This window comes from Arvicola amphibius, chromosome 2, assembly GCF_903992535.2.
Source record: "Arvicola amphibius chromosome 2, mArvAmp1.2, whole genome shotgun sequence".
Lineage (NCBI taxonomy): Eukaryota > Metazoa > Chordata > Mammalia > Rodentia > Cricetidae > Arvicola > Arvicola amphibius.
The window spans coordinates 17,531,048-17,544,588 of NC_052048.2; the positions used below are offsets into that span (position 1 = coordinate 17,531,048).

At 33.5% G+C, this 13,541-nt stretch overlaps 2 protein-coding genes across 2 annotated transcripts; one reads left to right on the forward strand and one right to left on the reverse strand.

Moving 5' to 3' along the window:
- Positions 1-2,833: 2,833 nt before the first annotated feature.
- Positions 2,834-3,757, reverse strand: LOC119806568 (taste receptor type 2 member 117-like). The gene has a single exon (XM_038318344.1). It carries the CDS (start codon positions 3,755-3,757, stop codon positions 2,834-2,836), a length of 924 nt encoding a protein of 307 aa, XP_038174272.1.
- Positions 3,758-11,505: 7,748 nt separating this feature from the next.
- Positions 11,506-12,733, forward strand: LOC119806570 (taste receptor type 2 member 136-like). Its single transcript, XM_042054502.1, is given in 3 exon segments — positions 11,506-11,563; positions 11,729-12,207; positions 12,209-12,733. Coding segments are annotated over 3 exon segments (1,062 nt in total).
- The last annotated feature ends 808 nt before the right edge of the window (positions 12,734-13,541 follow it).

The following is a 13,541-nucleotide window of genomic DNA, read 5'->3' on the forward strand; positions in this document are numbered from 1 at the left end:
CAGGGAGTAGACTTTGAAAGTTCCTAGCTGCATCTCACTTCTAGTTTGCATTCTCTGCTTTGTATTTTCAGCTGAAGATGTGATATCTTATTTCCTTGCTCCCTCTGTCCACTGTCATATCACCTTTATAACTTTCTCTTTTCCATAATATGGTCATAATGTTTTATTACAGCATCAAGAAAGTAACAAATACAAATGCTTGCATGATAATACCATTATCACAAAAGCAAAATTCCACTAAAATCATTTTAAACACTAATACACATGTACATAGCTAGCATTGTGTTATATTATTAAATTCAAAAAGATTTTATCTGATTGTTATAATATTATTATATCAGACACAAAGGGAATACATTGAATGACTACCTAGAAAACTAATGAAAAAGCAAAATAATTTGGCTCTGAATTACAACATTCCAACCCTACACTATCATGAAGTCATTGTTCAAATTCTACTCTATCAGTCAGTAAGTTTTCCATGATGGAAATTTAACGTAGATGTGTCTAGTTATGGTAACTATATCACACAAATTGAAATGCACATAATTCAGTTGGCAAGACTCTCAAATTCCTCATGTTGTATATTTTAATTCACAATTTTATCAAAAATACAGGGAAGGTTCTTAAATTTCCCCTTCCCTACAGATATAGGAAATCAATAACCATATTCTCTATTGAATGACATTGACAGGTACACCACAAAAACTCTGATATATACAGCGAGTGTGTGACTTCATAGTCTTTGGTAAGCAAATTAATTAGATATCAAATATCATAGAGAAAATGTAGAATACTTGCTTTAAGTATCAAGCCTACACATACTATGCAATGTTTGTCTGCCACCAACGGTTACTGGAAATGTCTTCTTGTGTTTTATATGAATTTCTGTCGATGTTCCCTCTATTGAAGGTTGTTACTTTCACCTTCCTCTAGATCCTCATGTCTTGGACCAGTCAATGGAAAGTACAATTAACCATGTGTGAGAACTCAGATGGAAAGAAGGCAAAGACACTTATAGTAACTGTTGGGGATGTAGCTTATACTAAAGAACTTGTCTACTGTACATAAGGCCATAGTTTTCATCTCCAAACTGAGAAATATAAGAGGTTCTTCTCTTGGAAACTGCTTGGAAGAGAGGTTCACTTCTTTTGTTTCAGAGCATCTGTTTCTCTTTGAAATGTATTCAAATGGTGCAATGAATAGATGTCAACCATATACATTTTTTTTCAATGGATGAGTAAATATTTGTGAGAGCATGGAAAAGTATATCATAAAGATAATGTAGAAACGTTGAAGTAGTTATTTATAAAAAATAGATCTGAACAAATAGAAAGATTCAGAGTCACGTAATATTAAAGGTATAACTGCATAAAACACTTGGCTTATGACCAGGCTTCACTGCCTATGTCTATTGTAAAATTATTTGAAATTATTTCACAAATTCATTTAATTTTATAGGTTTTCCAATTATCCCATACAATAAATCGTAAGAAGAGGTAAATACAAGATCTACTATTGTGTATGGTCATCAATAAAATATTACAAATTATGATAATGTGGATGTATAATAGTACAAAATATAAAAAAACCAACAATTTCAAAGTAATGGTTTTTTTAGAAGTAGTATGAATTTTTGTTTCATATAATTGAGCATTAGACCAAAATAATACAGAAAAAATACATTGTACTTAGAAATGTAAATTACATAGTCTTAATAATCAAGAAGATATTTTAAAATGATTAATAATGAAACAAATAGTATAGACATAATAATTTAACACAGTAGTCTCATAATTCTAAAGAAATGACCAGAAAAATTCCAAATTGAGCTCTGTGTTTAATAAAATACCTTTATTTACAGTGGTTTATAAGTCTATATGATAGTATGCATTTCTTCTCTAAACTTTTATCCACATAGTCTATATTATATTTATATGGTTTCAATCACATGCTTTTATTACAGTTGATATGGATACTAAAACACATATAGTATAGAAAATAACACAAAATCTCAGTGGTTAATAATTGTTACAAAGTCTATGTAATTTTAATATATTTCTGTTTTAGTGGTTACAATTACAGCCTATTTGAGTGTGTAATAAGAATAACTTTGCCAGAACCTGGAAACAACCTAGATGCCCTTCAGTGGAAGAATGGATGAAGAAAGTGTGGAATATATACATATTAGAGTACTACTCGGTGGTAAAAAACAATGACATCTTGAATTTTGCATGCAAATGGATGGAAATAGAAAACACCATCCTGAGCGAGGTAACCCAGGCCCAAAAAGATGAACATGGGATGTACTCACTCATAATTGGTTTCTAGCCATAAATAAAGGACATCGAGCCTATAATTCATAAAAAATCCTAGAGAAGCTGTATAAGAAGGTGAACCCAAAGAAAAACATATAGTTATCCTCCTGGATATTGGAAGTAGACAAGATTGCTGGACAAAAAATGGGAACTTGGGGGTGGGGTGGGATGGGGGATGGGGGAATGGGGGGATGGGGAGAGAAAAGTGTGAAGTGGAGGATGGGAAGAGCTTGGGGGAATAGGATGGTTGGGATATAGGAAGGGTGGTTATGGGAACAAGGAATTATATATCTAGAAAAAAAAGAATAACTTTGTACACTACTTGCTAAATTAGTAATATTAGCTGTTCATTTATTGCAAAGAAAACATAAAATTTATGCAAAGTCAAAGAATATTTAAAATATAAAAGTGAAAAATACAGAAGAAATTTTTATTTGTTAATCTTTTCCTAGAATATGCAACATGATCTCTTGTGTTTTGAAGAGCTGGGGTTTCCATATTTTTGAGCCTGCTTTTCAGGCACTACAGCACAGAGAATGAGAGGCTTGTCTCAGCTTCATATCTCCCAGAATCAGGACACACGAATGGAATGAAGGAAAAGCTATATATACAACCTGACAGAATAAAATGAAAACATCTTTCTTTGTCAACTCATATTTCCAAATTTGTATTAACAGAGACAAGACAAAAATGCTGTATAGCAGAAGAAAGGCAATCACAGTTTGCAAGGCTTTGATGTGGGCTGTAGTTCTGGCATCTCTGGATCCTTGGGCATGCTGCTGCATCTTCTTGTGATGTGTCCACAAGGAGTAGATGAGCAGGAGGAAAGAAGACAGACATACACCAAATGGGACAGACAGGAAGGTAGTGTGAAGAATTAACACATGCCTGTGACAGTGTGCCTGGTAATGAGAATTAAAACTGTAGGATATGTTTCTTTGATATTCACTTATACATATATTAATTTTTAAGTTGATCAGGAAAATATTTAAAACCAAGAGGACCAAAGATACCATCAATATTATTGAAACTGCCTTTTTAACTCTCCACTTTAAATAAAGAAAAAGAGAGTTAGAAAAATTGCCTAACTTAAGAAAATAAAGGACACCAAGGCATGTAGCAAGCCAGATGCTGAAATGATTGACTATCATCCATGAATTATTAAAGACTTGTGTCATCCCTGAAGTTCTTATTGAATCTGGATACATTGAGGAAATTAATAAAGTTTTGAACAATAACAAAATCATACAAATTCTGGATGTTGCCAAAGCAGTGAGGATTTGATTTACAAATGAGATCTTCTTTCTCTTCACCCAGTTCATGCAGTTCACCAGTACTAAGAATCCATTTCCTAAATTTCCAATTATTAATTCCATGATTAAAATGATCATAAATGTGTTCCAGAAGATATCACTTATTGATTGCAGAAAATGCTCCATTTTAAAATATGTTTTGAAGATTTGTTTACATACTCACTTGAAATGCTATTTTTAAATTATTTTTTGAGAATTTATGAGTTGATTCTCATAACATATTCACTCTTAACTCTGCCACATATACTAACAAAGGAGTAAACATGGAGGCTTGCCAATAACTGAGTCAGATCTCTTTCAATGAAAATATGGCTCCTCTCATAGCTCAGACGATGCAGACCAGGAAATTCTTTGTACACACACAGCTCCCATAGTGTTTCCTAGTCACTGATTAAGTTTGGAAACTCACATGCTCCTGTGCAAATGAAAACACATTACTTTCATTACCTAGATGTTTGCTTCAATCCAGGTATTTTGATATGACTATTTGAGTTCTATATAAAAATGCCTTTAGAAATTCTCAAGTATTTCTGAGATATATGGCTTTATAGATGCTTTAAAATTACCAATCTGTGCAGAGTCATGGCCATACAATATTTATAGACCTCACATTCTGATCTATTTAATAATGTCATTTAGTTCTTTATTTTTATAATATTAAGTAGTAAAAATAATATTTCTTTATTTCACATGCATAGCTGTATCTGTACAAACGTATACTCATAAATACATATTTATTGAGATTTAAATACTTTTAGGATTTTCAACGTGTCCATATTTATTTTGCAACTAGACCATGCTTAGTATTGTACAAGTTGGTCAGGTCATGCTATGATACACATTCCATTTTAACTGATGAATTAGGTCTATTTTACTTGTATGTAAGGTGTAAAATTCTTCATTTTTATTGAGCTCTACATTTTTCTCTGCTCCCCTCCCTGCCTCTCCCTTCCTCCCTTTAACTCTTCCCCAAGGTCCCCATGCTCCCAATTTACTAAGGAGATCTTGTCTTTTTCTACTTTCTACTTCCCATGTAGGTAAGATTTATGTAAGTCTTTTCGTGTCCTCATTGTTGTCTAAGTACTCTGGAAATCTTCTTATGTTGTGAAAAGTCAATGAGAAGAATCAACTCACCCACACACTAAGGCACTTTCTCATTTCCAGTCTCTTTGACTGGTAGAGCTGATTCTTCCACAAGCAACAAAGGCCATCAGACTGTAACCACCTCCCTTTAACAGTCTCCAGTATCTGCTTTTAAACTTCACTGATTGTCACCAAAGCAGAGGAAGGATGTCAAAAATGCTGGAAGATATAAACAATGAGAATTTTGATATTATCATAATTTAGTAATTAAAACGCAATACTGGATATAATTAAATAAAGTCAGGAATGGTTTCCAAATACGGTATAGATGGCAGAGAATGACAGGCTGTAATGTAATGTCTAGGTTTGATAGTATTTTCAATCACTGAATTAAAGAAAGTGAACCTGGTTAATTTGAAAACCCATAATTATCCATAATTTGGTGGTAAGACAAATGGAAAAAGCATAACAGGCTACTTTGGAATATATTAGGGAAAGTATCTAAGAATGGAAAAGCACACATACCTTCAGTGAGGCTGAAGTGGTGAGGCTTCTTCCAGGGAGCAAATGAGTTCAAGGAAGAAGAAAAACAGAAATAGGACAAAGGGGTGGAGCTGTGTGGAATGGGTGCTGATAACGAGACTTCATAGGCTTTCAGAAAAGAAACAGGACCTCGGTCTATAGTGAGGATTTCATTCTGGATTAGAATCATCTCAATTTCCACCAGATCAGTAGCTCCTGGGGAGACAGTCTTTTCAGACAAGGTGAGAATGCTATATAGCATCACACTGACATTTCGGCTGCAGAAGAAAATTAAAAATTGACATGTATTTTTTTTTGTATTTTTCAAAACCCAGAGAAATGTGCATTGAAAAGGTTATATTTTTCCATTTGTTAAATATCTATCAATAAACCAGTAAGTAAGTGCCTCAAAGAAGAGAGGTGCCTTCACCCATTACAAAGTCAATATTCTATGCCTGTTTCATCTATAATTTATTATATTCTATTTTAATTTTCATTTATACTAGTCAGTATACTGATTAAACCAAAATTAAGCATTCATAAAGAATGTAATCAACCACAATTTTATTTATTCCTCCATGCCTAAAAAAGTATTTCTTGGGTGATAATTCCTGGTACATATTTCTATCAATAATATTTTATGATATTAGAAGATTCTCTGATAAGCTGAGCTGATTGCATGAGTCTTAGGTCAACCTAACCACCTGGAAAGGATACTCTCTAACTTGTTGATCTGGCTGCAGGTTACCCAATGCACTCCAGGTTTTCAGTTTTTTGGAATGTCACCCATGCCTGGGTGAACTTTTGGTGACGTAGCTGTCTTTGAGTCACTCTATGTTCCTATACCCTTCATTTATATTCCCATTAGTTATCCCAAACAAAACTCATTGGTTCAGAAAGTTGGAATTTATCTGTACTTTGATCTACCAACAGTTCCATATATAGGGTGAGTGGATGTTTGTTCACACTGACCCTCTGCCCCAGGAATAGTATCATATAACAGGATTTAAATTCAATCTGAAAGTTGTTGATTACACCAAGGAATGTGTAATAGACTTTATAGGTTTAAGGAAAAACAATGACACAAACTTAAATAGATATAAAAAGGGATAGATCTGGGAGGACTTGAGGGAAATAGATAAATAGGATCGAAATATATGAAATTCTCAAAGAATTAAAAAAAATTTAAACATGGATTCTCAGTGACAGTGGATCATTCAAGTGTTGCCAAGATGATTATTTTCATTCTGCAAATTTAAATTTTTCTATCATGGCCTAGGTACTGAGTTTCATAATTTTACTAGTTGGTATGATGAACCCAAAAATCATGCACAAATTTACAAAAATATGCATCAACACAATGCAAGACAGCATTCCTCACTTGCTTGCTAGTAAATGAGACTCTAACATGTACTGAAATATCAAACTAGAAAAATAAAGAGAGCAAGGGGCAAAACTTCAGTTCATGAATAGGTGCTTATTTTGTCTCTTTTAGGAATAATAAACCAACCTTGAAATCATGCTTTATCATAGTGTTGTCCCTTTCTGTTTGATGTTAGTCAAATAATTAAGTAAAGGAATTTTGTACATGTCTAGTATCCAAATGTGATAAAATCTTAGATTATCAGATTAAAAATTCACAACCAAAGATATCAGGCATGGCTTCTACCTTCTCCAACAACTGATGACTTTACAAGGGAGTATAACATGGCTTACTCCAGCCCCAGGGGAGCCAAGTAACTATCAAATGAAGCCTCTGAAACCATTAGCCCAGAAAAATCTTTCCACTTTTTTAGCAGATTGCCTCTGATTATTTTGTCACAGTAACAATGTTGTAGGAATTTAGCAGAATCTCTGTATTGGGCAGATATTAGAATGAACAGCTGTGTTTTTAGAAGTTGTGACTTTGAGAAATCCTTTTGAAAAACAGTGATTGTTTTGGTGAAGGAGCATTGCAGGCTTCCCATGACTTTGTGATGCTGTAAAACAATCCCACACCAATTCAGAATTAGGATAATAAAAGAGTTATTTATTTAAGGGGAAAACTTACAAGTCACCATCCTAAACAATAGTCCTCTCAGCACAAACAGAAAGGGAGGAAGGGAGTCTAGCAGCCTAAGGGGAACCAGTTCACTGCTTTTTAAACTATAAGAGACCATGCCCAAGTGGGCTGGTATCTTAAAGGCTATTGGCTGAAGGAGCAGAATGTGCTCCCGCAGCAACTTTGGTTACAAGGTGCCTCTGACACACCTGAAGCTCTTGAATTACTGTGTATTGCAACCAGACATAATAAAGGTCTAGAGTCATGGGGGCTTGTGATGCTCTCCTTTAGTAAGACATGTCAATTAGATTAAGGACCTTGGTATGAGGAACTACTTTGTTTAACAATCAATAAATACGCCTGTATGGCTGTTCAGGATTCAGTCCTTGAGAAGATGCTGGACCTTCCTGCTGCCACATAGGCCTTAAAATTTCATCTTAGACTGCCTTCTTTTTACAAGTGTCCTGTGCTCTTATTTGCAAATATAGTTTTGAAAGAATCCTCATTCTGCAAATACATTGTAATGCTCTGAGAGTAGGCATTAGCTTTATAGACAAAATATAGTTAAGAAAAATAAGGATTCATTAATGAAAATAAAAAACCAGAGATTAATCACTGATAATTTTATCAGTAATTAATTTAAAAACAAAATTGTTCATTTCAAATATTTTTAAAGGTAAAATTTGAGGGACATTTTACTTTAAAAATCTTATTTTCTAAAATCGTCCACCCTAGAATGGCTCCCTTAATTAAGATATACATTTCCCTGTTCCCACATCCACCCTTCCTATATCCCAACCATCCCATTCCCCAAGCTCTCCCCATCCTCCCCTTCACACTTTTCTCTCCCCATCTCCCCTGACCCCCCATCCCACCCCACCCCCAAGTTCCCAATTTTTGCCCGGCAATCTTGTCTACTTCCAATATCCAGGAGGATAACTATATGTTTTTCTTTGGATTTACAATCTTATTTAGCTTCTCTAGGATCACGAATTATAGGCTCGATGTCCTTTATTTATGGCTAGAAACCAATTATGAGTGAGTACATCCCATGTTCATCTTTTTGGGCCTGGGTTACCTCACTCAGGATGGTGTTTTCTATTTTCAACCATTTGCATGCAAAATTCAAGATGTCATTGTTTTTTACCGCTGAGTAGTATTCTAATATGTATATATTCCACACTTTCTTCATCCATTCTTTCACTGAAGGGCATCTAGGTTGTTTCCAGGTTCTAAAATCCTCCAGTTGGAGGGATTTCTGATTTGGCTCCTCCTCCTCTTCTTTTCTCTCTTTTGTCTTCTGTCTGCCCACCTGCTCATTTTAACAACTCTGTTTGGTGTTATAATGTGTAAATACAGAAAGAGTAATTTATTTTATTTGATCTGTTGAGGCTAGTGTAAGAGATTAATCCAAACCTGGGCAAAGTAGCAGCATCTGCTGTTTTGCTATCTCTTTTAGGTGAAGGAGACCTCTTAGAGAGAAGAGATAGACTCATAATACCAGAGAAGTACATGCTTACAAGGACCGGAATGCTCCTTGGATTCACAAGCCTAACGTCTTCTCTCTGAGGTTATATTAGCAATAATAATTATTGGGGAGGAGTAGACTTTCTTACTGATGAGCTACCAGCAAATCTAGCATCTTTCCTAAGTCCTGACTAGCTGTGCTAGGATAGACTGCGCATGGGTGCAACTATACTGAGACACTCAAGTATATATAAGTAACCCCTAGCCCATCTTTTCAAAAGCAATCCAAGGAAACTCACTGGTTCACTAAGCTGGATGTTGATGAAATCATTTCTTTAGTCTGTCATTAGTTTTTTTTATCTAGACTGAATGTCTCTTCTGGATTACATCCTTCTATACAAGTTATTTACTATTGACATACTAATTGTGAAAATAAATTATGTTAGGTGGATTATATTCTACTTACTTAGGTGTGATGTATCAAACTTTCAAATTCAGAAATGCAAAATTTTGTTGAACTTCATAATTACATCTTCACCTAGATCCATTATTTTTCACAATTACAAAGCTTTCCTATATAACATCATTATTTTCCTCTATCGTTGTTACTCCATAGACTAGAATATAAAAATAATCACTATCTATCTATGCTATATGAAAAAGTAAAAGAGGTTAAAAAAAGGAAAACAGAAAATGTAGTAAAATTATGTAATTTATAATAATTGCCAAATAAATATAACAGGATTACCTGTGCTAAAGATATCATTTATAAATTCTGGGTCAAGTTGGAAAAGCCCAGATCTCTATAGTTGATGGAGAATTTTAATGCTTTTAATAAAGCTAAGCAGTTAGCATAATAGGGAATAGAGAAGACTCTGACCATGAACTCTGTCCTCAGTTCCTTCAGACCAATATGTTTGTGGGTGTTAGCAAGCAGTCACTGCACAACATATAAAAATAAGAACTATATATGGTCTTATAGTTCAATGAACTGATCTTGACAACTATATTTTAACATTCCATTTTACTTTGTTATTGTCAAACATGTTTTGTTTACTGTTTAGTACTGACTTAAGGTCTTAAATAAGAATGCAAAAATTAATTTAAATTCCCCACAGAAATAATCACTGCTATATATTATTTTTTGTTGTGTTTTGAAACAAATTCTGTCTATGGAGCTTTGGTTGGAATGGGGGTTCCTGTCCAGTAACACTTGTCTTGAGGTTGACGTTATCTCTTATCTCTGCCTTTCAAATGCTGGGATACAATATACCCAATTACACCTGATAACGACTGTTTCAAGACTCTTATTTGGTTTACTTGAGCAAACACATTTACATTTGTATGTTTTATGTCTAATACTCTATTTGTAGTAAACCTGGCTAAAACATTTTGAAATTTATGGTTTGCAACACCAAACTTTATAAAATAAAACATGTCAGACAGAAGAACATGAACCTCATCCCCAAAACAAACACACAAAATATGCTTAATCTGTTGGAAAAATAATTATTGTTGGATGGATTTTTAATTATTTTCTTATAGAAAAATATTCTTAACAAGCAGTTTCTATTTAAAATAGTTCAAGGTTTTATTTTTTTCAAATTAGGAGGTGATTATCACTGCTGTTGATAATGAAGATGATATTATTTTACTTGTATTTTACTCATAAATGTAATGAAGTAGCAAGCACTTGAAAAATGTAAAGCCATGTGAAGTCAAGTGCCTGATTGTCCTTCTTTGTGGTAGGACTTTAACAGGCTTCTTTAAAACTAATTATATTATAAAAATTGAAAAAATAGAACTCATAGATTAAATATTTTGACATTTAATAATATTAAAAATGAAACCATGAAAATAAATTACATGAAAAACAAATATATAAAATTCCTTAACTCCACAGTAATGAACACAAGTTCTTTTGAGAAATCTTTGGAAAACTTTCGAGGCCAGAGAGTTAGTTCACTGGTTAAGAGCTTTTGTTTGTGAAAAGGACCTGGATTTGATTCCCAGCAAACACAGGGAGGCTTTTCGCCTCAGGCACTGGTGATACATGTGGTATTCTAACATACATGCAAGGAAAACACACAAAATATTAAAATTAAAAAAAAATTAACAAAGAATTATTTAAAAATACTGCTGATTATTTGAGTCAAATAATATTTAAATACAAATGATATTGACAATACCTAAAATGATAATTATATAAATATATAACGATGGTACATATATTTGAAAATATTTATATCTTACAGATATTTATAGTGGAACAAATGGTTTGAAGTACAGCAAATGACTACTTTAAACTTACATGGTATCTTTGACAAGGTCTTTAACTTAGGAGACAATAGTACAATGATTCTTCTACCTATGAGAGAGGCATGAGAGGGCACATGTGTGAGCACATGCAAGCACTATACACACAAGCTTTTGTCAGCTTTTCAGGAAAAATAGTGCATAGGTGATAGGTGTTTTCATCAGACTTTTTGAAGTATTAGCCTTCCTAGTGTCCCTTATCAATTTGGTTAGGAAATTGGGTTTTTTAAAAAATACATAAATCTGTTATTTAATAATCAGTAATAATTCTATATATAAACATTATGGAGCAAGAGATTTACAAACTCATTGCATATCCTTTGACTGAGTTTTAAAATTTTAATAACAAATCAGTAACATAGATGAATACAAATTATGGTGGGCTTAAGCGGGAGGAAACTGTTTTAAACCAAATCCATAGATTTGTTTATTTGCATGCTTGCAAATGAGACTGTGGCTTCTCTCTAACCTCAGCTCTGAAACTCACCAGTTCCTAGAAGGGTGTATGAATAAAATCTATCTGAACTGTTTTGCAAACATTCTTGTTTCTATAAAAAAAAGCCTAAATAGATGCACCATCACACAGGTCTGCTTTTGCACTAGATGTGGCCATTGTATTTAAACACAGCAGGATCTTCACTGACTATAATGCAGAGCACAGGAATAAGTGTGTTCACATAAATCACAGCCCCGGACACGAGAGCTAAATTTCGTTTTTCCTTTTTTAAAAACTATTTGTTCAGATGCAATGAGTTTTTTTTCTGATCATTGCAACCTCCGCAATGATGGCAGAGATTATACTTGGAATTTAGCCAATGTCTTCATTGTTCTGGTGAACCTTACTGGCTGCATCAAGAGAAGCAAAATCTCCTTAGCTGATAGAATTCTCACTTCTCTGGCCATCTTCAGGTTTGGTTTGCTTTGCATAGTATTCATGAATTGGTGCTCAACTGTGTTTAATCCATCTTTATTAACTGTACAAGTAAAATCTTTTATTTGTTATGCCTGGGCTATAACCAACCATTTTAATACCTGGCTGGCAACTATACTGAGCATATTGTATTTTCTGAAGATAGGCAATTTCTCAAACCTTATTTTTCTTGTCCTGAAGGGAAAAATTAAGAGTGTCATTGTAGTTATACTTTTGGGGGAGTTTGCTGTTTTTGTTTCCTAATCTTCTGATGACAACCACATGTGGCAAAGTTCAAGTGAATGATCACAGTGGCAACTTGACTGGGAAGACCAAACTGGCTTATGTCTTAAACCATACAGTTATGATGACATTCACTCTGAACAATGTCATTCCCTTCACCATATCTATGATCTGTTTCCTGCTGTTAATCTATTCTCTGTGTAAACACCTTAAGACAATGAAGCTTTACAGAAAAGGATGCCAAGATCCAAGCACTATGGCCCACATTAAGGCTCTGCAAGGTGTGATCTCCTTTTTGCTGTTATTTTCCATGTTCTTTCTATGTCTGATCATATCAGGTTAAAGTTATATGAAGTCTCTGGATGAGCCAGTCCATCTGATTTGTCAGGTTATTAGAACATTATATCTTTCAAGCTATTCCTACATAATGATATGGGGAAACAGGAAGTTCAAACAGGCCTTGGTGTTGACAATGGTGCAGGTGAAAACAAGCCTCTGGCTGAAAGAACCAAAACCTTAAAGTCCTTCAACCAATAACAGAGACATGGTGTGACTATTTTGAAAAATGGACTATGTTTAAATTATTTCTAAAGAAATTTCTGGAAAGTATATATGTGCCTACTAAATTAACAGTTTTTTGTGTTTGTGTACAAGTATAAAATACACAAGAAAACCTGTCTATAGCATTTCCTTAATACTGCTTTAATAAAAACTATGCCATTATTCAGAATATGATTCACATTTTTTTCAGAATTATGGAGCTAAGTATAACCAATAAAAATATTTATCCTCTATATAGTAAGTTTAAAACTATTTTTAAATATTATGTAAAATTGTTAACTTGTTTCAAGAAATCATTACTGTTCACATTGTTCTTTGTACCACATGTATATATCAAGTTTTTTCAGATTTCGGATATGTTATCTATTACTGGTCAACCCTAAATATGGGTGTGTACAAGCAAAACTAGAATTAGTAGGGTTTTTTTGTTTGTATGTATGTGTTTGTGTGTGTGTGTGTGTGTGTGTGTGTGTGTGTGTATGATGATAATTATAGCAAAAAAGGCCTTGATTTTAAGCAATTGGTGGGAGGAGATGTCTCAGAAGGAGGACGAAACTGATACAAATACAGTACCTCATGCATGAAATTCTTAAAAACAACATTTGATTATTTTAAAAAAATATTTTTTATTCTGGAATAAAAGTTGCAAATTTAAGTACATCTGTATTAGATGAAAATCCATTATTTTATCAATGAAAATAAGAAATGTGGTTAAATATTGTAAATATATTCATCTGTTACACAATTTTATGACAGTTTTTCATTGA

What these genes read in the sequence shown, in the direction of transcription:
- LOC119806568 (XM_038318344.1), bottom strand. Translation starts at nt 3,757, where the DNA reads ATGGAGCATTTTCTGCAATCAATAAGTGATATCTTCTGGAACACATTT.